Consider the following 27,832-nt stretch of genomic DNA (forward strand, 5'->3'; position numbering starts at 1 on the left):
TGATAAGACACTGCAGCTTTTTAGTATGGACTGTGCTGAGGCCGCTCTATTTGACGCATCCTGGTAAATCAAGAGGCCTGTTAGGGAAAACAGCAGCCAACTGACCAAAGTCAGACAGCATTACGGATCATCTAAACCCCTCTAAAACTACTGATAGCTTGGTTCAGGCCTGAGGCCTTACAGTTGGTTATCAATGGACAATACAGGCAGCAACCAGACTTCTTTCGTAGTCCTAATTTTCATACTTCAGTACCTCCCACAATATCTAATCAAGGAAAAATCATGCGTCAGGCTACATGTCTAATTAACTTTTCATGACTCTGTAAAAAACTATTCCCAGGAATCAACTCCTTTCAAAGAACCACTTGCCAGTTAGAAAATAATATCCACTACTCATTTATTACATGCAAGTGAGCCCCATTAAGTGCTGGTAATTAATCTGGGCCTTCGTGCATTATATTTGTCCTGATGGAAATTAGGTTGCCTACCCCAGGGCCAACACAGTCCTCCATTTCCCATTTCTGGTTTGCTGTTCCCAATAAAATGTTGAGAGATACAGATTCAACTCTTTATGTTCATTCACAGTTTTGCAGATGAGAACACTTGGGTTAACTTTATCCCTTAACACCTATACAAAATTGATTGTTGCAGAATGTAATATGTGTATGGGGGTGGGGGGTCAGGGAGAAGTGCTGGCCATTCTCAGATTCAAGGCAAATATCTTATTAACAGCACAATCCTGTGCAGGTTTACCCAAAAGTAATTCCCACTGAAGTTGATGGGATCTATTGCCTAGCAAGTTGGGTTAAGACTGCAGCCTTAATGACACAGAGGTTCAGAAAGTGTCACCACCCCAATCTGTTCAGATATTCTATTTGAAACATTTCGCTTGCCACTGTCAGAAACAAACAAGAAAACCAGACTAGATGAATGTTTGGAATCCAGCAGTGCTTTTCTTATTATTACATCGTAGGTCGCTTTCTCTTTAGTTGTCAGCTTTTAATATGCCCCTGCTCAATCCTACAGTGTTATACAATTATTGGTTTTTCTCTTTATGATGGATTCCTTGCCATGCAGGGATGTACTTTCTAGGATGGGTCCAGAAAATAATCCAAGGACACATGATATTGTTGCACATTTAACGGTAAGCAGGTCTTAGCCTGGGGTGAAAGAATACGTAGGAGCCTGAAATAAGCAGCTCTGAGCATTCTGATAAATCAGTCAATGTAGACCAGCATAAAGCGATCATACGTGAAGGTGAAAGTTATGGGCTGGCTCACACTTACATGTACAGCATGATTCTTCTACCTGTGACAACTGGCAGCTGAATGTGTAAACTGCAATGCACTGCATTTGAGGTGATGTGTGACATTACAGAAGTTCTGTCTAAATTCTTATACTGGTGATGGCCCACTGACACATGCAATTCCTCACTGGTGATACAGGAATCCAGTGATTAATATGTCTGTGTCAAACAGCCCTCAGGACATGGGGAACTACCAGGACTTTACTATCCTAAGGCAATACCACCACAGGTGAGGGAGAATGCATGTCAGGGTGGAAGCTGAGCCAATAGAACCCCAGAGCAGTTCTGATTCGGAGGAGGATCAGCAATCCGTGGGAGAGGAGCCAGCTCATCCCTCACAGGCACAGCAGCTGGCAGAGATTCCTTCTCCTGGCATTCCTAAGATAGATCGTGATCCTAGCAGTGAGAAAGTGCGGGAACGGGGCTTGCTAGATGCTCAAAGCAGACACAGGGAGCGACGAGAGATGGAGGGCGCAGAATTTTCCTTTCTACCCACCTGGCTCACAAGTCCTGCCTCTCACACAGCAGACACGTGTGAGCAGAACACTTCAAAACATCTTATGTGCATTGTTGTCAGGGTGGAAACTGAGCCCAGAGAGCTCCAGAGCAGTTCTGATTCTGAGGAGGAACAGCCATCCGTGGGACTGGAGCCAGCTCATCCCTCACAGGCTCAGCACCTGGCAGAGATTCCTCCTGCCGGCATTCCAGAGATAGATAGTGACCCGGGTAGTGAGGGAGTGCAGGAGGGGGGCTTCTTAGACGCTTGACGCAGACGCAAAGAGCGCTGAGCGATGGAGGGCCATCGCTCAAAGAACGGCCGCCTCCCGTGGACCCAAGGGAAAGAGGGAGGATCTCTCCCTAGCCCATAAGTTCTGGGTCTTCAAGTGACTCTCTTTCAAATGGGGATCAACTGCCTGCCTGAAGCGTAGCTGCTGGTGATTAGCCTCCGAAAGAGTCATTAAGCTGTAATGGGATTAAAGCTTTGAAAAGAATTCCCTTTCATCTGTGTCTTGAGTTGGCTATTGGAATCTACTGAGAGCGGCTGCCAAGGCGTTCCTGACAATTGTAACTAACATGTATAGGCCCAATTGTGCAAGTCATTTCAGATTTTCTCTGGCTTATTGACAGCAAATTGGTAGCCCACTTGTGTTGGATTTTACCTGTGTATGTCATATTCAAACATTAAGCCCAGATGTGCAATGCCTGTGGGGTTGGAGAGGGGATAGATATGTGAGTTGAGCAGAGGGGGAAGGTGCACTCGCACACCCCACCCACCTCCACAAACAGGTAAGCATACTGTCTGACCCGGGCAAAGTCTAGTTTGGCAACAGCACAGCGCAGAGTGGTAGGCGGCAGTATTGCAGCCGAAACTCTCCCCACAACCTGAGTTCGATCCCAGTGGAAGTTGGGTCCCAGGTAGCCGGCTCAGGTCGACTCAGCCTTCCATCCTTCCGAGGTGGGTAAAATGAGTACCCAGCTTGCTGGGGGAAAGGTAGTCATGACTGGGGAAGGCAATGGCAAACCACCCCGCTATAGTCTGCCATGAAAACACCAGCGAAAGCAGCATCCCTGTAGGAGTCAGCAATGACTCGGTGCTTGCACAAGAGGAACCTTTCCTTTTACTGCATCACTGAATACAGAATTGCTGCTGAGGGAGTATATTTATTTAGCAGAATTAGTAGATTTTTGGATTGCCTCTCCAGCTCAATGAGTACTCGAGGCAATGTACAAATAAAAACAATAAAAACAGTAAAATATATAAACTACAAAAAACTGAACAAGACAAGCTCACAATTTGATATCGTCAGAGATTAACAGTAAATTCAGAGAGAGGCATTAACTATTAAAAGCTCAGCAGAACAGTATTGTCTTCATCAGTCACCTGAAGGACAATAAAGAGAAGTCTAGCCTAACCTCCCTGAGAGGGAGCTCCACAAGTGGGGTGCTGCTACACAAAAGGCTCTGTCTTGAGTACCCACCAATCTTAACCATCTAGGATGCAGGACAAGTTATAGGGCCCCCGATGATGGGAATCTGTGATGTAATGGAATGTTTACAAACATTCTAACTTCTCAGAAAGGGTCAGTCCCAGGACATAAATAGGCTTGTTTGCATTGGGAGAATATGTCATCCTCCCACCAGAAGAAGGTGGCAGAGCATTCTGGGTTGGATCCAGCTTTAATCATGCTTAGAGTAGACCTACTGAAATCAATATAAGTTATTCATGACTAACTTAAGTCCCATTGATTTCAATGGGTCTACCCTAAGAAGGACTAAATATAGATTTATTTATTTATTTATTTAATTTCTTGATCGCCAATCTGGCCAGTCACCCAGCCACTCTGGGCGATGTACAATAATACAAACAGTTTAAAAACAATAAAATTACACATTAAAACATCATTTTCTAGAATTTCCCTAGTCTGCCCCAAATGCCTGCCTGAACAACCAACTTTTCAACGCGTAGCAGAAGCTCATTAAAGAAGGGGCATGGTGGAGTTCCCTAGGGAGGGAGTTCCACAGAGTGGGGGCCACCACAGAGAAGGCCCTCTCCCTTGTCCTCACCAGCCTAGCTGTCCTGACTGATGGGACAGAGAGAAGGCCATTTGAGGCTGATCTTGTTGAGTGGCGTGTCTGGTGTTCCTGGAGGCGCTCCTTGAGACAGGCTGGGCCGGAACCATATAGGGTTTTAAAGGTCAAAACCAACTCCTTGAATTTGGCCCAGAAAACAACTGGTAACCAGTGCAACTCCTTCAGCACCAGGGTGATGTGATCATGCCGGCAGCTGCATTTAATCAGGCAAGCTGCCATGTTCTGTACCAGCTGCAGCTTCCGAACTGTCTTCAAGGGTAACCCCATGTAGAGCACATTACAGTAGTCTAGATGAGAAGAGACCAAGGCATGTACTACCGATCCAACCCAGAATGATTTCCCTTTTGTATTATTAGCTGAAAGGAGTCATTGCCAGAATCTACATTTTGACCCACAAGTCACATACTCCTTTATGCCTCTGTAAAGCAGGGATAGGCAACCTTTTGGAGCTAGGAGAAACTGTTCTGGGCACCACTACAAAATGGTTGCCATTGTAGGCATGGCAAAAAAACAAAGGACAAGTAACCTGCTCAAAAGATTGAGTATAAGGCAGAGGGATGTTCTGAGCCCCAACACACTAAACAACTCCTTTGAAACCACAGGTTTCAGTGCCAACAGAAACACATTTCACAGCAATCCCAGCGGCCAGTAAGAAAAAGTGTTAGGGCACCTTGGCAGGTGCCAAGAAACATGTCTGGGTGTGTGTGTGTGTGGGGGGGGACTGCTTGCCTACCCGTGCTGTAAAGCATCACCCTCAATATCAGTTTCTGCAAACCTTCAGCCCTTCTGACTACTGTAGCACTTAGCCATTGTAGCACAGTATTGTAGCTGTGTCAGTCACAAAAAGGAGCCAGGTTTCTTACAACCTATCTGTTGTCTTGATGGATACTGCTGGTGGCATCACACTAGACAAACATCAGTAGTCCAAGTCTGTTTTCCTCTCTCAGGCCCCTCTGCCTCCACTACACAGCATGCCTGAGTAGGAGGGTTTCTGTCATGAAACCATTTTTCCTCTCCCTAGCAGTTATTGATGTGCTATTCGGCAATAAAAAAAAGAAAGGTAGGTTAAGATGTAGCAAATGCCATCTTTTCTCCCCAGTATGACAAGCACATTGTACAATGCAGAGAGATCTTGCCGTCGTAAATCTTGCCCTAACCATTTTTGTGACACACATTATTTCCACTGCCTACCCATCAAGCTAGTAATGAAACCAACGTGTGTCATGAAAATTGCTATTCAAAATGTGTCATCTGTGTTTGACAGAGGCTGGGGTGGGTAGCGGGGAGGGAGTAGGGTAAAGGAATGGAAAAAAATAGGAAGTTCTCATTATGTCTTACACGCTTGTTCAATGTCAGCAATGAAGATAATGTCTGATTGCCCGTGACAAGCTGATAGAAACGCTAAAGATAAACAGCCAGAACTACGCGCTGCGGCGAAGCGGTCACTTTGGAAAAAGCTTTTCCCTAACAGTCGTCTTCCTTGTCACAACGCGGTGGTTGACGATGGCATGAAATACGCTCTAAGCTAGCAAGAGTTTATTGACGCTGCAGTCATTAGCTGCAAGTACTTCACAAACACAAGAAATCTAAACAGATGGCCTGTCGACTGATTTTAAAAACAAAAACAAAAAACGAGGCCCGCAGGTTTGCAAATCAGCACTGCTTTCACTTTAAAGGCATCAAGCGGTGGGAGAAAAAGGAGAATCAAACATGGTGCCCTGCACAGTCGAATTCAGCCTTTTCGCTGGCTAGGAATGATGGAGCTACAATGCAGTAAATCTGGAGGGAACCAGGTCAGGGAAGGCTGGTCTAATTCATGCACTGAGGTAAGACCTATACAACAGGCCCATTTTATTGTAGCAGCAACCTTGTGTGGGCCAGGAAGTCCCTGGTGCTCCTCTCTGTCATGAACTTACTCGCTGGCAGGAGACAAGCCGCTGTAAGCTCAGTCTCACCCCTGGTCTGCAATTAGAAGGTAACTAGCAGGGCCACTGTATGCCCAGTGTGCATGTATTACTTGGGCCTGTGGGGGAGGGGGTTGGAAAACAAACAAGTTAGCATCAAAGGCAGGAGACCTGCTCTAACTTGGGTCTTACTTTACATGCAAAATTTATTTATTAGATTTTGAAGTTTTAAGAGTACAAGCAGTCTGCATGCAAGTCAATGGCGCATGAGGACTCTGCAATGCAAGTGAGTGTTTGATTTGGCCTCAGAGGGGGTCTGAGGGGGGCAATTTAAGCAGCCCCACCTGTGACTTGCACTATTAACAGTGGACTAGCTTGCTGGGCTGCTGTACACTACTCCCTCAGCACAGTCCTTCAGCCCGCATTAGGGGTATAACAGAGAACTACACTGCAGGGTTGTTGTAAATGACTCAGAGCTTAACCTGCAGAATTCAGTGTGAACTACACTGCAGGACTGTCATTAGTCACTCTCTCTGAGCCACAGCCTTTTCTATGCAATATGCGGACAACCAACTGAATTTGCTTTGGAATTTTCATTAGTAGAGTTAATTTTTAAAAGTTTCATACTAAATAAGAACTGAGTTAGGAAGAGTAGAAACTCTTCTTTGATGCTACCTTGATTTCTCCTTGATTTCCAGAGGGAGCTCTCACTTCTTTGTGAACTAGGAAATTACCTATCCAGATAATGAAAAGGTTCTCTCTCTGTCTCTCTTCTTCTGTCCTCCTTTTTCAGCCACTCCGTTCAATTCACCCTCCCACCCTGTTTTCTATTTGTTCCCCAGCAGCCAGCATTTCATGCACACTGAGTGTGGTCAATCCTCACCGAGTTGTTTTTGGGTAGTTTCCATCCCTTAGTTGTTGTTTTCTAAAGATTTTTTGTATTTCTGCAAACCTCAGATTTCCCCAAGTCTGTCGGTACCTCCCTCTTCTGTGTGATTGTTGCCGTTTTGGCTGCATAAGCACAGGTACTCTCCCCTGAAGATCAGAAACAGAGTACAGGATGATCCTGGCCTACCCTAGACAGTTGTTGTGTAAGGAGTATTGAGATAATGTATGTGAAGTGCTTTAAGCATTCTAGAGGTTTATAAGATCATGCATGGTATGGAGAAGTTTTCCCTCTCTTCTTTCATAATAGAGGAACAGGCAAGGAACTATAGCTCACTAGTAGAATATACACTTTACATGCAGAATGTCCCTGGTTCAATCCCCAGCATCTCCAGTTAAAAAAAGGATAAATTAGCCAGTGATGGGAAAGACCATTCCCTGCCTGAAAACCTGGAGAGCCACTGCCAGTCAGAGTGGGCAATACTATCTGAGTATTCTGCTTCCTAACAGCAGAATTCAGGGCCATCCAATGAAATGGACTGGAAGTCAATTAACTGAAGTCTCATCACTTCTCTGTCCTTGGCTATATTGTCTCCCAGTATCTCCCATTCCTTCTCACTGCCTACTTCCCTACAAGCACATGTATTGCCAAGAGCACTTTGCTTCTTTCTCCCATGCCATACCCCTCCTCTGGGCTTCTGCTGTGTTGCTCTTTTGTTCAGGGCATCACCCTTTTCTCCTTCCTTTCTCGAGACTGGGGGTAAACCATCATGACCCAGCCCATGGATCTCTACAATAGAGGGAAGGCCATCCTACACAGCCCAGGTGAGGAGACAACAGGCACTGACTGTGGCCATCCAGCAATACTACGGTGTGTGGCTTCAAGCCTTTTAAAGTTCTCATGGCTTCAAGGGATGCAGCACTTGGTCATGTTCCAGCTCCTGCAGCCAATGATGCTGTGTGTGGTACCAGCTATCCTGTCACTCAGACACCTGATTATCCTGGTATGCACATCTCCCTGCCATGCCAAGCCCAGCTAATCCTGACCTGCACGCTCTCCCTGTTGCCTATAGATGGCCATCTGGGATCCTACCCACTACCCAAGCAGTACAAAACATGGACAGCAGAGGATATGTCTACACTACAAACCTATTCTGCTCTTAGCTGTCATTGCTTTCCCTCAGGTAACCCTGAAGCTGCAGATCTGTGAGAGGCAGTAAAAAAGGTAAAGGTGTCCCCAGCCAGTCGTGTCCGACTCTAGGGTGCGGCGCTCATCCCCGTTCCTAAGCCGAAGAGCCAGCGCTGTCCGAAGACGCTTCCGTGGTCGTGTGGCCAGCATGACTGGACACCGAGGTGCACGCAACGCTGCTACCTTTCCCGCCGAGGCGGCACCTATTTATCTACTTGCAGTTTCTTGCTTTCGGACTGCTGGGTTGGCAGGAGCTGGGACTGGAGACGGGAGCTCACTCCGTCACGCGGCACTCGGGTCTCGAACTGCTGTCCTGCCGACCTTCCGGTCTGCAGTTCAGCGTCTTAACCACGAAGCCACCGCGGCCCCTGTGAGAGGCAGCGGGGCTCTGAAATGCCTAAGCGAAATTTCGCAGGGTTGCTTCTAACGCTAGTTTCATGCACGCACAGCTGCCCACGTGTATAAATCTCCAGAGGGCAGCTGCGTTAGTCTAGGAGCCTAAGAAGCTGCCCTACGCTGAGTCAGACCACTGGTCCATCTAGCCCAGTGCTGTCCACACTGAGTGACAGCAATGGTTCTCCAGGGCCTCAAGCAGGAGGTTTTCCTAGCCCCATCTGTAGAACCTGGGACCTTCCACATGCAAAGCCTGTGCTCTGTCATGGAGTCTGTTGCAGCAAAAACAACAAAGAGCCTTGTGGCATCTTAAAGACTAACAAATTTATTATGGCATTAGCTTAACTGGGCTGAAGGACACTACATCAGATGCATGATGGCTGGCAGTGAGCTGGGGTAGGGGGTATAATAATAAACAGTGAGGTCAGAGAGAATTGAAATACAAGAAATACAGACATCGATAATTACCTGGGATTAAAGGGATTTTGTTATTATAGCAAAATTAACATATTAACAGAAAAAAAGACGAAGGGGGACAAATTAGCCCAAAATCGGACATTTTATTAATTTTTGTAGAAGTAAAGCAATATATCCAAATATTCAGTTCTATTTCTCAACAACTGGATTTAGTTATTTAACAAATCCACTGATATATAGAGAAGAGAAAATTGTTTATTGTAATTTTGGATTCTGTATAAGAAACATAAAGTATATATGTAAGTGAGTGTGGAAATGCACATACCTTATTTAAGTGACTCAGAGAAGGGATGTTTTATTGATTGGTGTGTATAATATAATACATATTGTATTAGTCTTATATGAAAAAAAGTTTAAGATGATTGCTTGCACTAGCAGAACAACAATAAACAAAAACATATGTATAATTTACCTTATTAACAGTGGCATTCACAATGGGTGATAATGCAGACATCCTTGTACTGATGAGCTGTTGAACACATATGGTGTGAAAGGAGGCATTTTTTTTTTTTTATTGCTTACAAATTTGTACAAATTACAAACCTCTTTTTTCCCCCTTTCTTGGCCCAATAGCTATACCCAAATGTAGAAGCCAGGACTGGTTGCCGAATGAAAGTTTAAGACAAATCTAACGTTTTAAAAAGTACTGCTCAAAACAGATCTTAAGATCCATGCCAATATAATATGTAATGTCAGAAACAAGGGAGACAAGAGGTATAGAACAATACTGGGGAAAGCACATGGACATCAGAAAGAACACAAAACCTATTAGGTATTGAGCACGAAAACAAGCCTTCTGCTGCTTAGACACTGATGTTAAAAAGAACATTAATCATCAGCCTGGAAGGTGGAAGTAGGGAGATTAAACCCGAATAGTGCTCTAATAAGCTTCCCATTTCCACCTTACTCAGCTCAGGTATTTGCAAGTCCTAGCAGCCCCTGATGAATTTCCAGCTGAGAATTTCTAATGTATTTTAATAATTGAAACTCTGCATCCGAAGGCAGAGGGGGCTTCATTTGCAGTCTTGTAAAGTTGAAACCTGTTTATCAAGAAATCAGCTTACCTTGCAGCGGCTGCAATGTTCACTCGCTGCTTATTAATCATAACTGGCAGTGAATGAGAAACAATTTGCTACGAGCCACAACTAAACTTTTCCCCACTCCTGATCAATAATAAATTACATTGTTTGCCGCCAAAGGGGGTCAAACAGACAAATAAACTCAGCAAGAGAGCTATTGAGTTTTTAAGAAACCAAGAGACTGCTTTTGCAGCAAGGTTATCAGGAAAGCAACACACCTGTATATGACAGAAGCATGAACAAGTCACTACGAAGAGATGAGTCCACCACAAATGGAGAAAGATTTAACTTCACATGTGCCTACGCTTCTCTTTGCAAGAAATATAAAGATGGGCTTGGTTTCACTGTCTACTCATTATGTACTGTATACCAACACAAATAAAACAATTTTAAACACTTTCATTCAAAGAGAAATTCGGGGGTGGGGGTGCTAGCTGAAGCAAGGAAGTGACAACTGAGGAACAGTTGCACTCTTGAGTGGCCAGTACGTTATATTTATTGCTTGTCCCTTTTTAGTGAAGGGCTAGGACAACTTTTGCCAACCTGGTGTTCTCCAGATGTGTTGGACTGCAACTCCCGCCATACCCCAGCTAGCCAATGTTCACAGTCAGAACACCTATAAGAACTTTGAAACTAGGAACTAGTGCTGGATCTGGTTGTCACCCCACCCCACCCCACCCCCCACCCCTCCCAATCTCTTTTCCATTGATGTCATGTCTTTTAGAGCATAAGCCTGACAGCAGGGACTGTCTTAATATTAATCTTCGTAAGCCATTCTGGGAGACATTTTCAGCTGAAGAGTACAGTAAAAATGCTCAGTAATAATAATGGCTAGAAACGCAGCTTCTTCTTTCTAATGGAAGCAGATCTTAAGATACTGGATCCTATACACAATACCAAGCCACATGATTTTGCTGCATCTGTGTAAGCAGACTGAAGTTTTGTTGTAACAACTGAAGGTATGAACACAGCCCAAGAAAGAACAGTATGGCTCTGTATTTACATGGCCATGTGCATGCATACGTGCTATACAAAACAGAAGGGTAAAGTGTTACCTCAGAAGTGGATGAAAGATGACCGTGATGTTTCGGGCTCCTGGCTTACAGACAAATTTCGTCCCACCACCTTCTATCAAGTTGTCATCAGGTCCTCCTTAAAATGAAACACACACAAAACAATAAAATGATTATTTTCAGGTGCTGTGTGCTTTCCTACTTCACCGAATGAATGCTAACAGGATCAGACTGTTCCTTTTAAAAAATCAGATCTTCCCCAGCCCACACCTTCTTGGACATTGATACATGTAGGCAGATGGACTAGTAATGTTTATGGATGTGTTTGCAAGACTTCATGTGTGAGCACTTGCTACCAGGAAATGCACTCACCACATCCCGGTCACAACTCAATTTATGCAGAAAGGATTCTTCCCCAAGGCACAGCACTGACTGATTGTAAACCACCTTTCTGAAGCCAAAGAAGACGGTTCACAGAAGTTCAGAAAATAAAAACCATAATGAAATAAAAACATATTAAAACATTAAAATCAGCTTTAAAGCCACAGGGAGAGGAGAGAGAGGAGGACAAACTCAGACATCCAAATATACAGATAAGGATCGGGAAATAAGAAGAAACCCACATTTCTCATTAGCATACTAAAATAATGCATGGGGGGGGGGAATAACAGCACATCTCATGTGTTTTTAGATCTGCTTTGGAGTTTAATAAGCCAGTTTGGCCTTCCCATACAAATGCAAGCAGAAGACATCACCATACTGAGCTGAATGAGATTTTTTACGAAGTTCTTTTCACTCCCCTCAAAGTCTTCAAGGAGTATGGAGATGCAACTGACTGAACACATTTCTAAATGTTTTCTGGATGCAATTATTGATGGTGACTCTCCAAAACTAAGTTTGAAACATTTGCAACTATTTGGTCCCCTTTAAATTCATACAGATATGACAGAAACTTCAATGGAAAATGGGAGGAATGCATCACTCAGAAAAATAATTATTCATTTCCAGCTTTTGTTAGAGAGCATCTCTCTCAATGTGGCTTACTAAGGGCCTCAAGCCTCCAATATGGTAAAGTATGAACTAGAAAATATGGGCAGAAATGAAGAAAAGGGAGAGGTACATTGAATCCCCCTGCAATAATCAATATTATTCATAGAGAGGAATTAAATAATCTGACGTATTTTTCCCAGCCATGCTATTCAAAGACAGGCAGCAAAGACCAAAGACTTTGGAAGAAAAAGCTTCCTGTTCTTCTCAGCTCCTGAAATTTTCACATAACAATAAATAAAACAAATAAATTTGTGTAGTGAGGGAACTAATGCCACCTCCGTTAAATAATCATCTGCAAAAGGGCATCCATGGGTGAAGTGGGACTTGAATCAAGGGTCACTGAAGAATGTCCAAGAATGACCCACAATACTGAAGGATCTGAGGGACGCAAGCAGCACAATCTCTACACAATTTGGGTTCTTGGGATTGCAGGAGTAACTCTACCTAGCAAACAGTTTGTATGTTTATGTATGATATTTAAAAGATTTATATCCTGCCTTTTTTTTTTTTTTTGGACAAGTGAACTCAAGGCAACTTACAAACCACAACCACACAATAACATCAAATGGTCAAATTATGAACAACATCATAAATCAGTCATAAAGGGAACAGTAGTATAACACGCGCACACACACTAGGAAAACATTCAGCTAAATGCTTTTTTGAACAGTCATGCCAGAAAGAACAGTTTCAGGCCCTGGGAGATCTCACCAGGAAGAGGCGGGAGCCATCAAAGAAAAGGCTCACGAGGCTGAGGAAGCAGGAGCAAGGCCTCAGATGTCGAGAGGAGTGTGCGACAAAGAACATATACAAGTATCTGTTCACAAACTGAGCCTGTAATGAAGTTACACTCAATTTTTCTTAACATTTACCCCAGCCACATTTCTGCCTCCGGCATATAAAAGTTTAACTCACCACTGGTAGGGTGCCCATGTGCCCTGTTTTACAGAGGACAATCCTCTATCTGAAGGTCTGTTAAAGGGCAGTCCTCTATTTGAAGAGCTGTCCAGTCCAAACCCAGTTCAAAGATGAAGAATCATAAGGAGGGAAGCCGGGGCAGTGAAGTGGCCCATCGACAGGTAGCCCCTGGACAGCAGGCTGAGCAGGCACATGGATTACCTGATCACAGTCTTCCACACTATGGTGAGGTCTACTGTATTTCTGTTTAAATTATAGTACTTATTTCTAAATGTGAATCTATACATATAAATTAGGACAATTTTTGTGCAACCCTGTGTCCTTTTTCATCCACTTTTTTGCAACGTGTAACTGGCCACCCTACTCATCGGTTTAGCGTAGATAGCGAGGGCTGGCTCAATTTTACACTTCAGTGGAAGAAGAAATGAAACAACAAGGTTTGCTAAGCAATAAATCCATTTGGCTGTGCCAGGAGCACCTCGACAACATGAACCTGCTATATGACTGGATCCACGACCTTAAAACTCTTCAGTTATGACTGTGTTGGTTTTGTCAAAAGCTACATGCACGACCCCATCACTCCATGCTGAAGATGTTGCCCGCCCCTAGGCCAAAGAACAGGCTGGATATTTTCCATAAGCTATCAAATTCTCATAGTTCTATAAAAACGAGTAGACTGTTCATTTGGGGCTGTACAGTCTGATTACTTCTACGCCATTTGGAAAATTACTGCAGCTCTGCAATGCCAACACGGCTGCAATTCCCTGCCATCATGGCCCTGTATCAGGGGTGAACAAAACACAGCCCACAGGAGGCTCCCCTGGCCATTTCTGCAGGTCCCTTGCCCCTGCTGAATTTGCTGCCACTGCAGTGGCAAAAACTGTAGCAATTTTGCAAGGGAACAAGGCACACAGGGAGCACGTGCCTTGTTTGCAAGCAGGATTGTGCTCCCAGAAGCCTCAAATAGGGCCCATATCAGCCTTCCCCAACCTGGTGCTCTCCAGATGTGCTTGACTACAACTCCCAGGGGTGCTGGGAGTTGTAGTCCAACACATCTGGAGGGCACCTGGTTGGGAAAACCTGGTCTATATGAACTCAACCTTCACCTTAAGAGAATGGTATTTTTACTATTCAGAATTCCAGGAACTGCGGCTTTTGCAGCCTCCTCACCATTCCCAGAAATCTCTTAAGCAATTCTTTTATTTTTTATATCTTTATGGTTCAAAATGGGTTATGGCTTCCTTTTTATAGCAAGCAAAAAAGCCTTAAATGTTTCCAGCTGCTGTATAAAGGAAGAGTGCCAGCTTGCTGATTTAATCTGTCTGGTAATAAACTATAAGGTTTCTTATTGAGGAGTGGCAGACCATGGTGTGTGTGATGTGCGAGCGCGCGCGCGCGTGTGCAAACGGTAAAGCGAAATGTATTACAAATTCAAGGATAGCTTCCCCACGGTGTGGTCTCAGCCAAGTGTGCCTACCTGGATGCCTTTGTGAGTCAAGAGATGGGCTCCATTAGTAACACAGCTGTATGTTTCTGTAATGGAGCCTGAAATGTCAGTGCTGTGCTAGATTAAAAGTATGGGGGATGAACAGGTCTTTCTAAGCGTGCATTTTAAAGAGGAACTCAAAGACACAGCACCGCCACTTTGCAAGAGGCAGATACACATACAAGCAAGATTCCCAATACTTCCAAACAGGGATGTCAGAGAAATCCACAACAGATTCTGATGAGTGAGGATTTCTACGAAACTGATCTGCGGATTCTGCAGCAGACTGGCTTTTTCTATCTCACGCAGATTCCACAGACTTGCAGACCAATGTCCCACTTTTAGGGGGAATTTGTGCATGTGCGCATTAGCACTAATGCAAATTAGCACAAGTAGAACAAAATTCTACTTTAAAAAATCCCATTCCGTTAATGAGTGGACAATGGAATGAAAGTCACCTGACCATCCACAAAACGCAGACGGAACAGATTTAACACAATCCATACATCCTTGATTCCAAAGAACAATTCCTCTCTTGGGCTCCATGATTTAGGGCAATTTCTGCTACCTACATGTACTGGGTGGGATTGAATGATCCAATGGCATCTAATGCAGAGACCCCTAGCAGAATTGCCCACTCTCAGAGGAGGCTGCCCACTGAGGCTATACACGCCACTGTTCTCAGCTTGCTTGCTTCTATTAGAGGGCAAGCCCAGATCAGTAACTCATACAGAAACATACAGAGTGGATCAGCGTTAGGAACACTGGGAGCTACTTTATGCCAGGTCAACACCACTGGTCTATCTACCCAGTATTTCCTACTCTAACTAGCAGAAGCTACACCAACCCTAGGGCTTCATTCATCTTCTGAGGCCCTTCATAGGCTCCCATCACCATCTGAGGTGCAGCAAGTTGGTGCCAATGATGAGGCCTTTCCAATTGCGGAGTCCTAATTTGGGACTGCCTCCTGTGAGAGGCATGCCTGACCTCTTCACAGATCACTTTTAGACAGGCAGCAAAAAACATATGATTTTAGAAAGCCAGGATAAAAAAATATTAATAAACAAAATAAAGCTGGGAATATTTAACAACAAATATAGTACATTTCAAGTGTTCAAAGTCATTCACATACATCCACTCAGTCATCCTTACAATAACCATGACAAGCAGGCCAGCCCAGTCACTGCAAACAGGCTTTTTGCAAATCACAGCATAATAGAATCATAGAATAGTAGGGTTGGAAGGAGCCTATAAGACCATCGAGTCCAACCCTCCCAACATAAAATCCCAGCATAAAATAAACCTTGCACTTGTGGAGATGCAGAAAATTAGGGTATCTGATCCAAAGCTGAACAAAAGAATTGCCTGTGGAGAAGAGAATAAAATGTTGCTAACTGAAAAAAACTCTAAGCTTGAAGGGATGCTGTTTTAGAGTTCAAAGCTCCAGCCAATCATGTTACACATCTCTGTTGCCCTCTCTCAGCAAGGATATAGATGCTTCTACTTTTAAAACCTGCCCAAACCCCTCCCATGCATATCCTGCTGGCTGTAATAATCGGAAGCAATCTGTACTCAGTGGAGGCTCTAAATATTTTAATTGAAAAATAGAGGAGTGGGAATCTTAAAACAGTTCTCTAATGCTATGGAGATAAAACCGCTAAACAGTATTGTTACTGGTGAAAAATCCAGAACGTTACCTAAGAAACCCACCATAAGAGCCAAAGGGCTTCTATTCTTCTTTGAAAATGCACCCTCTCCCCCTCAATGATTTTGAGACTACGTAATAGGCCCTTGACTCCCCAGAAAAGCTCTGCTGGCTGCCTCTGGGCAGACATAGTGGTGGCAGGGAAGAAATATATATTTGCCACCACCACTGCCACAGAGTAGGCCCTGAAATGGGCCCTAGCCCATGTTCCGTCAGACTTGTCCCTAGTCTTCCACCAACATCCCTCTTGCTGTCGCCCCACTCATTTCATTATCCAAAGCTCCACAGAAAACAACAGGGAACCCATTTGACACTACAAAGGGAGAGAGGGCACGCGGGAACAAGTGTGTCAGCCATGTGGGCCATTGCTCCATTCCAAACCCATCCAAATTGATGGCCATCACTCCATCTTGTGGCAGTTGAACTATGTGCTGTGTGAAAAAATCCTTCCTTTTGTCTGTCCTGAATCTCCCATCTTTCACCTTCATTGGTTGACCCGAGAATCTAGTATTATGGGAGAGGGAAAAAAACCTCTTATCTATTTTCTCCACACCATACATAATTGTATACTCTACACCATCATGTCCTTCCACTTACTCATGTTTGTTTAAACTAAAAAGCCTCAAACATTGTAACCAGTCCTAATAGAAAAACTGGTCATTTTGGTTGCCCTTTTGGTTGCCCGAGCAAACACGGAGAGCAAACAGGAGCTTGGCAGGGGACTTGCAGTGGAACAGAAGACAAAGGCAAAGTGGTGAGTGGGCTGGGGTAAGCCCAGGGACTTTCCATTCTGAGTCTGTGTGCTCACCATGTGCTCCTGAGAGCTCCAACTGAATTGAAGGGGTATGGCCTGAGTACTCCCAGCAGCTGTGTGGGTGGGGAGTTTCAGTCTGTTTCTTGTCTCCTAGCTGAGCAGAGCAGAGCAGAGCAGAGCAGAGCAGAGGAAGCTGCTCCAGCTGGTCTAGGGGCTATACAAGCAAGCAAGCAAGCTCCTAGAGAGTGAGCGATCAGAGAGAGCAAACAGGTAGAGCAAACAGTAGTTCGGCAGGGGAGGCCCCTAACAATTTTTTTTTCTTGTAACACACACTTCCATACCAGTGGGACTCTGTTGTTAACCTCCAGTGAATAGAGGACAAAGCACAGGCTCTCCCAGTACAATCAGAAAGCTAGAAACATAAAGGGAATATAGATCAGAAAAGGAAAAGACTCGCCAGTGGAGGTGACCTGCAAGGTCTGTGCAATGTTTGTTTTCTTCCCTGAGATCAACATGGCCTACAGGTGTAACAAGTGCAAGTTGATTACACTATTGGAAGAAAAAGTACAAGGATTGGAGCAGCGAGTGTTGACCCTCCAGGGAATAAGAGAAGATGAAGAGTTCTTAGATAGAATGGTAGAACTACAGCAGCAAAGCAAAGAACAGAAGCTAGAAGAGCAACAGCAAGCTGAGGCAGAAGAGGAAGAAGCTGAGGTGAGGAAAAATGAAGTAGAGGATAGTCCTTGGAAAAGGGTGACAGGAGCAGAAGAACTAGAAGCCACTCTGCACCAGTGGAAGCAGTGGAGCTATGGAACCATTTCCAGGTACTTGAGGATGAGACTGGAGGACGGCCTGCAGAGGAAGAATTACAGGGGACCCCACATGAGAGCGAGCAAGAGGCTGAAGGTCAGTCAAGCAGAGGCAATGAAACCAAGGCCTACAACAAGAAGAGAAGAGTAGTAGTAGTGGGAGACTCCTTGCTGTGTGGGACTGAAACCCAGGTATGTTGCGAAGAGCCATGGACTAGCCAAGTATGCTGTCTCCCAGGAGGATGAATTAGAGATGTGACTGCAGGGTGACCTACACTCATAAAGCCCATTGACAGGTATCCCTTTCTTCTTATCCATGTGGGAGCAAATGATACCACCAAGCGGAGCTACGAAGAGATCATGTCAGACTTTGAAGTTTTGGGAAGGAAACTCAAGAACTTTGGGACCTAGATAGTTTTCTCATCCATCCTTCCAGTAGTTACTTAGAAGAGGGATAGAGAGGGAAAGAAAAATACTTTGGGTGAATGACTGGCTACGAAGGGGGTGCCAACGAGAGAGATTTGGATTCTGGAACCATGGGCTATATTTCCTGGAAGATGGACTGTTGGCAAGGGCTGAGTTGCGCCTCACAAGGGCTGGGAAGAATGTGTTTAGCCACAGCATGAATAACTTCATCAAGAGGGCTTTAAACTGAATCCTACGGGGAAGGGAGACGTAAAGTTGGGGGTAACAATGGACGAAGGCTCATGCACTGCAACGGAGAGAACAGCTCTAATAGCACCCAAAAATAGTCTTCAAAAACGTGTAGGAACAAAGCCAGACTATAGAGCACATGGTGTTTGATGTCTATATACTAATGCCCAGAGTATGGGAAACAAACCGAACGAACTTGAACTCTTAATACGGGAGGAAAATTGTAGCTCACAGGAATAGGAATAGGTCTAACTGAAACTTGGTGGGATGACTCCCATGCCCGGAATACAGCAAATTAAGGATATAACTTATTTCAAAAAGAACAGAAGGAACAGAAAGGGAGATGGAGTTGCACTATATGTTAAAAATACATATCTCTGCACACAAATACAGGAGGAGGAGCTTGGTAGCCTCATTGACCGCATCTGGGTTCAAATAAATGAAGCAATGAATAAAAGGAACATGATGGTTGGAGTCTTTTGGGGCAGGCATTCAACAAATCTTTGTCACGTTCCATAGAGAGCAAAACAACACACACACAAAGTCAATCTTAAGCTGCCTCCCCTTGAGTACAGGGGTGTATAACATGTGACCATCCAGATGTTTTTGCCTTCAGCTCCCATCATCCCTCACCATGGGCTCTGATGGCTAAGGCTGATGGGGGTTGTAGGCCAAAACATCTTTCAAGGTTGGACTAAATCTCTGCGTGTGTGGGTTTACTTAGGTCTTTCTCTAGAACTCTTGTTTTGATTGCCTGGTTTATGTCAGAAATTATTTGATCCCCTTGCCCTGCATTCTGAACCATGGAGACTACAATGGGGAAACTGAATTGTTTGGATCTCTGACACGATTATAGTTACTAGCTTTTGACTCTTCTTTGAATTAAATATTGAGCCCATAGCTAACTGCCATCAGCTATATGATTTCTGAAGAATTAAGCCTTTGCCATGAGAGCCAGGAAGCTTGTCTATGAAACCTGATTTGCTACCAATAAAAGTTGTTACTGTTTCTGGTGTTCTGTGTTTTATCTTGCCAGAATTTGTTTGTGCCAAAATATGGGCACAGGACACCACCCCTGCCAGGACCATCACCTTGCCTTTCACAAGTTGTGCAAGCCGCCTTGGAGTCTGAGATCCAGGCTACATACATAAAAATAAAGTTGGCATGCTTCCTCCTAACCAACTGTCTCTCTCTTATGAACATATGAAGCTGCCTCATGTTGAGCCGAACAACTGGCTCATCTAGCCTAGTCCTGTCAACTCGGATTGGCAGCGGCTCTCCAAAGTCTCAGGCAGAGAGAGGTTGTCCCAGCCCTGTTACCTGAGATCCTTCAACTGGAGATGCCAGGGATTAAACCTGGGACCTTCTACATGCAAAACAGACCTATTCTCCCTCTCCCACATACACACACAGGATGGAGAGATCAGTTACAAGCAGCCTGCCTCTGGTGTGGCCCATTAGACAGGCTGCCTCCTTACTCTGAAAACCCTGGCTTCAGAGACATTCCAGGCAGACATTCCACCAGAGGGAGGCAATGCCAGATCACCCCATTTGCAGTCATGTCAGCTTCCCACTGCCTATAAATCCAGCTTGTATGAAGCCTGGTTTACAGTTGGGAAAGCAATAAAGAAAAATATCCCACCTTAGCGTCTGTTTTTATGATGTCATATTTTGAGTTTGCTACAGTTTTATTGTCATTTTAATGTCATTTTAATTTGTGAGCCGCCTTGAGTGCTGTGCATTTGTAGAAAGAGGAGCTGTAATTTTTAGTATCAATAAAGAATAAATTTGCCTCATATTAAGCTGGAGATCATCTCTCTTACACTCAACTGAAACAGAAGGACGCGTAATGTTTGACTGATGCTTCTACTTGTCTTTTTTTTTTTTTTTAACTACTGTCAAAAGCTGTCTTGGATTTTAAGATATGGCAGGGGTTCATTTAAAAACAACCTCTGGAAGTCCTTATCCCGAAAAAGTCTCTGAATCATCCTTGCATTAGGCAAATGCAGGCATTCCTGCACATCCCAGGCATTTTGCTATCCCAGTCAACTAGAACGCAAAATCCAAGGATGATGTCCTACAAACTTACTGCAAGTCCCATAAACTGCTATGACAAAACACAGAAATTTATGCTACTTCATTGGTGACCCTTAAAATAGCAACCAGCTGATGTTCCTCCTGCTATTCATGCTGTCTTTGGGGGACGCAGTCATCGAGGGCACAGGAGCAATGTAAAGACTCTCCTTCACCACTCTTGTGCCTTTATTGGTCGCATCCTCCCAAAGGCAGCATCTGATTGGTTCAGACTGCCGCTACGCAAAATGTAAGTTTTTTAAAAAAAAGTTATTTCAAAAGAGCAGGGTGTGGGGCTTGCCCCGGCGCTTTTTTTTGGCAATGTGGGGCCGACGGGGCTAGGTGGTGGTGGTGGAGGAGGACGAGCTGGTGCCACCACTGCTGTTACCACCACCAGATACATTTTTAAAAGGAGGGAAGGATGGCTGGTTGGGGGAGTTAGTAGCCTGGCTGGGGAGGGCTCCTGGAAAGCAACTTGCCCAAGGTACCTCAAATCTATCTGTGTCCCTGAGCCCAATATTGTCTATTCCAACTGGCAGCAGCACCCTGGAGTCTCAGGCACTAGAAGGGTCTTTCTTATCACCTACTACTTGACCCTTTAAACTGGAGATTTTATTTATTTATTTATTTATTTAGATTATATAGGTCACCTAAAAAGAAAGGTTTTCTAGGCAACTAGGAGAGCAAAAATTAAAAAAAAATCACAAACAATAAAATCCCAGGGATTAAGCTGAGGCCTTCTGCATGCAATGTATATGCTCTACCTCCTCGACATGGGTACTCTTGACGATCCTGAAATGCAGCAGGTTCAGCTATCAGCAGTCAATTGTCCAGAAATCCACAGTCAGGACCCCAAAATCCAATTACATGGGATCCTGCCTTAAAGGTTTGGAATTATCAATATGTGAAATTGGGAATTAAACAACTTGTTTCAATCCATCACATCCTATGGAGTTCCTGGCAAGCCAATGGTGTCCCAATGCTAAATGCAGTTGTGGACAACCTGTTTTCTGTTGAGGGCCGCATTCCTTCACGGGTAATCTACTGAGGGACACATATCACTGGTAGGCAGGGCTGAAGGCAGAGGCGGGCAGAGCTAGAGCCAAAATGGGGGAGTCACCCCTTTTCTCTTTCTGCTATCGCTTTCTTTCTCTCCCTCTTCCATCCCACCCTGTGGGCTGCCTGTGGAGGGACAGATTGCTCTTGCCAGAGGTCTGAACTGATCACATGCAGAGGACTTCTGAAATAAGGCTGAGGACCACAGGTTGCCCATCCCAGGTTTATTGCAACAAACACATTGCCCTCCGTTATTAAATTCCTGAGCATTATAGCACATAATGTATGCAAACCTGGCCATGCCATCAATGTGCAGAGAAAGCTATGCCAATATCTCCATCCTGCAACCGTACTGCTGCTCCCCAAAGCTGCCATCATCTCAGATTCACCCCCATGTGAATTCCAATAAGCTGCTGCTTAATATTTCAAAACCTGATTTATTAGATACTCTCACTCCATCTGCTTGAAAAAATGAGCAGGGGGTGGGGGTGGGGGTGGGAAGAACTGCAGTGTGTGCCTTCACTTGTGTAGGTTGTACAAAAGGTTGAGGTTCAATTTGACTGTACTTTATCATTTGATCAGAACGTCAGACACATATAGAAAATCTCCTTTCAGCTCTATAATGTGTTTAAAATTCAAGCTTTTCTTCTGACCCAGGATTCAGCAGGAGGAGGTATGATTAATGTATTTGTCATCTCTCATATTTATTGTTTTGGTTGGGCTCACTAAAATCCCAATGTACACTAAATTCACACGTACAGGGAAATGCCATTGCGCAGCACGGCTGTAGCATAATCCTTCACCTCATCACAAACTCAACTGGAGGAATGTAGCAGTACTTTTAGTCCTGATGCAAAATGAACATAATGCATAGTACACAAATGCTAAATGCTAATAGGCCATGAGTAGTACTTGTCATTTTACATTTGCATGTGGTTTACTGTCATTCCAGAGCAAAATAAAAGGGCACCATCCCCCAAATATCTGAAATGATTGTTCTTAAGTGTAATACACCCCAGCTTCTTTATTCATTCCTCCATGTTGGGAGCTAATTTACTTTTTCAGTATTTTCCCCATAGTATCCTCGTAGCAAGCAGTCTCTCTCTCTAAAACATTTTAAACTTGAGTATTCTGTTTTTGTTTCTTATATTCTTATTGTCCACTCTGAGCCACTGGGAAGGAGACACACTGAACTAATAGTGCAGTCCTATGCATGCTTATTCAGAAGTAATCCCCATGCTGTTCAAAGGGGCTTGCTCTCTGGTAAGTGTGCTTAGGATCACGGCATAAATAGATTGAATGGACTAAACCTTGAGGGGACTGGTTGGTTCTTGGGTGATCTTGACTTCAGACAAAGGGCTGTACTGTATGGTATTTGGGGAAGCTTCTAAAGAAGGCTTTTATTGCGCAATTGGCCATGTACAGTGCATGCCAGCGTGCAATCGCCCCCTGTTGCGTGTGTGTGTGTGTGTGTGTATGTCCAGCTGATGCCACCTTCCATCTGTAACCCTCAGTGGTTCTTCTATCTTTTTTCTTACCATAGAAAATCCATTAACACAAGAAAGATGGAATAACTCCACGTTGTCTTCTGAATGGTAGTGCTAGGAGCCACCATTCTGGAAGCACCCTTGGCCCCTACTCGCTCAGTCTCAGTTTCCCATTTGGAAGAAATGTCCATAATAATGACCTGGGCCAAAAGGGTGCATTATGAGTATGCACAAGGGAATAACTGTAATGAGCTTGAACATAAAGTATTATTGAAATGAAATAACAAACAAAGGCAGAGGGCACAAACACTACAGAAAGGTGATTTGCCCAAGATCCAATACTATGACCAGGAAGATCCCAGTATCCAAGGAGAGACCTCACCTAGCCTCTCTGCAGAGGACATTCTGACAAGAGCCCTGTGGTGCGTCCCTCACCTGTGCCAGAAGAACCCCTTTCCGAGTCAGAGAGGGAGGTTAAACTGTCTCCTGGCCCCAGAAAATATAGATCATGCCAGAAAGTGCAGGCTCAAATGGCCATCTGTCAAAGGAGCATGAGCTTGAAATCCCAAGGTAACAAGATCTCCTTGTGAGTAAGGCACTCCTGGTGAATAAAGGTCCCTTTGAGAGCAGAGCTAAGTGCTCACAGCTGGACCTGGGTGGGGTCCAGGAGACCAGACTCTATAAACCATCTGTTGAGGTCAGGTAGCTGCTGAAATGACACATGTCCTTCAGCTCCTAGACTCTTGCAAACCAGCTTATGTAGTTTGCTGTGCTCTGCTTGTTGACTGATCTCCCAGGCTACTAAATTTTGAACCTCTCCTTAAGAACTTGCTTTTCAGAATATGCTTGTTTCTGGACTGCTTCACTATACTTTGATCCTGAACTTGCTTTTTGGACTATCCCTATTCCTGAACATGTTTCTGACCTCAGCCTACTCCCAACCCTTGGTGTGAGAATTTGCCTCACTCACTGCCCAAGGTGTTTTGACCCAGCTTTATTAGGGCTCAGAGGCAGAAGAACTGTGGGCTAGAAGGATAACTAAATTGTTCTGTTGTACCTTAAAGAGTATCTATTTTCTGGTATTCAGAAATGGCAGAATTCTTTCCAAACACAATATGGCCTGCAAATGACCAGAAGCAGTGTGTGGAGTGTGACTGAAAAAATCTGTAAATTCATGTTGGTGTAGACAGGAGTGTTTTCCCCCCTTCAGAATAGTAATCTTAAATCAGCAAACCTATCATCAGTTAGTCCTAATCATGCAATCTGGGTCAATAAAACCCATACACAGTGTGCCCTGATACACAGATAATCTTAGGTTGATTAAAAATGGCAGCTATGGGACTGGCTACAACAAACACACAAAGATTAAGGAGTTTTGCCAGCTCCAGGGTCACAGTGACTACAGAACCCTCCAGGGGAAGGTTGAACAAATTGCTCCTGATGCTGGTAAACTTGCTGGGTCCTCGAAAAGCTAAGAAAGCATTGCCAGCCTTGCTTGAAATCTGTTACATCAAAGCTCAAACAAGAGAAAATCTTGCTTGGCTATTCTGAGCTGTGATATCTCTATCAATCTGCAACAACAAGGGGAAAAAAAGACTGCCATTACTCCCATGAACACAAAGGGGGTCTGAATTAATTCATTATCAAGTAATGTGTACATAGAATCTAGGTAATAATATGGACTTTTCCCAGAGGGAACCCTAAATGGATTGTGTATGCCAGCGAAGCACAAAGTACAAAGCTACGACTCCCATCTGCAGCAGAAATGATCAGATTGTTCAGAATTTGAGCTGTCAGATGGCATTACTCAACCTGTTCATCCATAATCTTTTTCAGATGGGCTTTTCCCCACCTCCTCATTTTGTCGCTTTGTTTTGCCCAAGATTCAATCAAAGGTGCATTAGGCATTCGAAAGCATCCAACGCTCTGGCTCCCAAGCCACATCAGAAAACCTCAAGACCCCGGTGTTAATTTGGTTACAGCTTTAATCCTTGCATTTCAATGCAGACGTAGCTCCCCCTAAAGACCCAGCTTACCGACACTGGTGAGAAAGCACAGAGAGGCCCATTTGTAAAGGAAACCTGAGCACCAATAACCAAGATGGCTACTCAACCCCTCAACAGATATTAGCAATTGTGGGGAAGCAGCCAGAACTTTAATCACAATTCTTTGAAAACACAGCCAGGGATGTGGAAATGCTGTTAGTCTAGGATATGATCCTAATACCATGCTTAATCAAAGCGATGGCGGGCACCAGAGCAACCTGCAGACTTTAATAAAAACCAATTTCATAAAAGTCACTGTGTCAGAAACATGCTGAACCCTAATTTAGTAAACTCTTGGGGGAAAGGAAAAAGTTTACTTTTCCATATATTTCTGGGTGAAATATACCAAAGGCAACATGAGGCTGCTGCTACATTGAAAACACGGCTCATATATAACCATCGTCTTCTAGAAAACAATGATTTAATCCCCCCTTCTTTTGCTATTTTTCTCCCCTTGCGATATTTCAAGGAGAAGGGCAGAGAACTCAATGTCAGCTACAGCAGGAAGTAATAATTTTGTTGCTTATTCTGGCGCTGAATGAAAAGCAGTAGGAAAAAAAAGGGCGTGAAAAAATGGCACATGGAAAAAGAAGCTTGGTTTCACAAAAGAAGCCACTCTCTCTCTGTCTTGGCTGTCACAAGCTGTTATTGAAAGATTTGAAACCTTTAACCAACAAGTGCCCAAAAGCAACCACTCATGTGACTGTGTATTTGTGCACTTAACATGGGCCTTGCAGCTATAAGCATCTCTGTTATGGCAGTATTATGGCAGCACTCTAGACTGACCGGTGGAAAGGCTTTCTCTCATGGACACTTGTTTTTAAGAGCTATAACTCCTGCTCTGGGCTGGCCCCACTGATGGTTGGTTCAAACAACTGTATTTCAATCACATATTGGATATGCAGCGATGTTTACTTCCAGCTTGGATTCAGCAGCAGACTGGTAATGTGGCTGTCTAAGGCCCACTGTAGCTGTAATACTTCCAATCTCTTAAATACATTTAAAGGATCAGAAGCAAACAGTTGGCGTTTATTTCACGTTTATTTTATTATGAGATGCCTATAAAACACACTCCCCTAGGTATTGCACAATCACCTTAAAAGAGAAAAACAACAAAATCTAACAAAAATCTAAGACCATAAAAATAGAAAAGCCAAAATGATAAATACAATACAAATCAAAGAGTTAAGATCAACCAATAAATACAGGAGCTAAACCCACCAAAATGTCACAAGGCTTAAAGTAACAGAGATCTTTAAAAGCTTGGAAGAACAAAGAAGTCTTAACTTGACATTCCATCAATATTTCCAAAAACTGAATGCTTTGTTTCGTAAATCTTTTTTTGGGGGTGGGGGTTCCTTTCCATCAAGAATATCTTTGAAAGGAATGCAACTTCCAATAAATGAAGGTGGGTGCAGTTTTCCAGATCTTGCTACATACCATTGGGCTTATTTGCTGACCTGTACTAAATTTTGGTCTTTTCCACTCAGATTTGATTTTCTACTTTGGTCAGCATTGGAATCTTCTTGTCTGGAGCCTCTCTCCAAATGGATGGCATTAGGTTCTCAGCATATTAAGGCAGATAGGGCTCCTCCCACCATCTTGGCAGTTAGAGATGTGTGGCGTAAAGGTCACACCAGTTACAGTTTGACCCATTTTTCCATGCTAAATTGATTATATGGGGAAGTCCAGATTTAAGAATTGGAAAGAAAATGTTTTTGCGGCAGACCTGTACAGATAAAATGATCGTTACCCTGGATCAATTGTTGGGTGTTGATGACCAGTTTTTGCTATTTTCAACTTTGCAAGATAAATTTGATTTGCCTGTTACAGCGGAATGGCAGTATTTGCAGTTGAAACATTTGTTAGTATCTAGAGTCGGTCCTGCAGCTTTTACTGTCTCGGAGTCTCCTTTTGCTATTAGAAACACTTATTGAAGCTGACCAGATGCATCAACCCACAATTCATGTTTATAAATACTTATTATCAATGAATAAGTATGATACACATGGTCTACAGCAGGAATGGAACACGGAATTGGAATGTCCTATTTTGTCTAATCAATGGACCACTGTTTTGGCGTCTGTATCAGATATCTCTATTTCAATATCCACAACACGTGGAAACAAGATTGGCTAGGAAACTGCCCTCCACAATGCCGAAGCTTGCCCTGCATCTTGGAAAAACCACCTGGATTTGACCAGCCCCATGCAATATGGACAACCTTGAACCGAATTCGCACGGGTCATGTAGATGTGCAGATGACCTTTATAAATGGGGCAAAACAACATCATCAAATAGTGATTGTGGGGCTGAAAAACAAACTATCCAACATATATTGACCGAGTGTCAAAACCGAGCCTACAATGGAGACTTTGCTGATTTCCTGGCCGTGACAACTGAAGTAAAAAACTATATCTGCAACCTAGACATAAGTTTGTAATATTCCTGTTTATATTTTACATTTCATATTTATTATGCTCTATGTTTGTATTGTAATCCGATGTAAATGTGCCATACGATAAATAAATACATACATACATACATACGCCTTATTCAGCAAAAGCTTTTGTTTCTGGTCTATTGGACACCACAGCATCTCTTAAATAAAGGTTTTTCAAACACAGCTAATTGTGGGAGGTGTAATGCAGTTAACACTTCTCTTATTCACATGTTTTGGAAATGCCCAATCGTTGCCTCCTTTTGGGAGGAAGTTATTATATGGATAAATTTTGTATTGGAAACTTCTTTAATACTTACTGATGTAAATGTTCTCTTAAATTACTTACCTGCTTTTTGGAATGTAACACATGGTCAGCATAAATGGATCTTTCACACCCTTTTGGTTGCTAAAAGACTGATACTACAGTACTGGAAGGGTAAAAGCTCACTGCCTATAATGCAATGGACTGAAGACTTAACAATGCTAGCAACATTTGAAAGAGTGGTATATAGGT

The 27,832-nt window shown here is 43.7% G+C and overlaps 1 protein-coding gene across 3 annotated transcripts in view; it reads right to left on the reverse strand.

The window, feature by feature from the left end:
• The window catches only part of EXOC4 (exocyst complex component 4), a 545,732-nt gene that overhangs the window by 243,675 nt on the left and 274,225 nt on the right, over positions 1–27,832 (reverse strand). For all 3 annotated transcript variants that reach the window (XM_084809036.1, XM_084809035.1, XM_084809037.1), the window contains one exon: positions 10,881–10,977. In XM_084809036.1, the coding sequence (XP_084665162.1) occupies positions 10,881–10,977 (97 nt within the window). The remainder of the gene's footprint in view (positions 1–10,880; positions 10,978–27,832) is intronic.

This window comes from Heloderma suspectum, chromosome 7 (genome assembly GCF_057233095.1).
Source record: "Heloderma suspectum isolate Gila_16-S chromosome 7, 16-S_ref, whole genome shotgun sequence".
Classification (NCBI taxonomy): Eukaryota; Metazoa; Chordata; class Lepidosauria; order Squamata; family Helodermatidae; genus Heloderma; species Heloderma suspectum.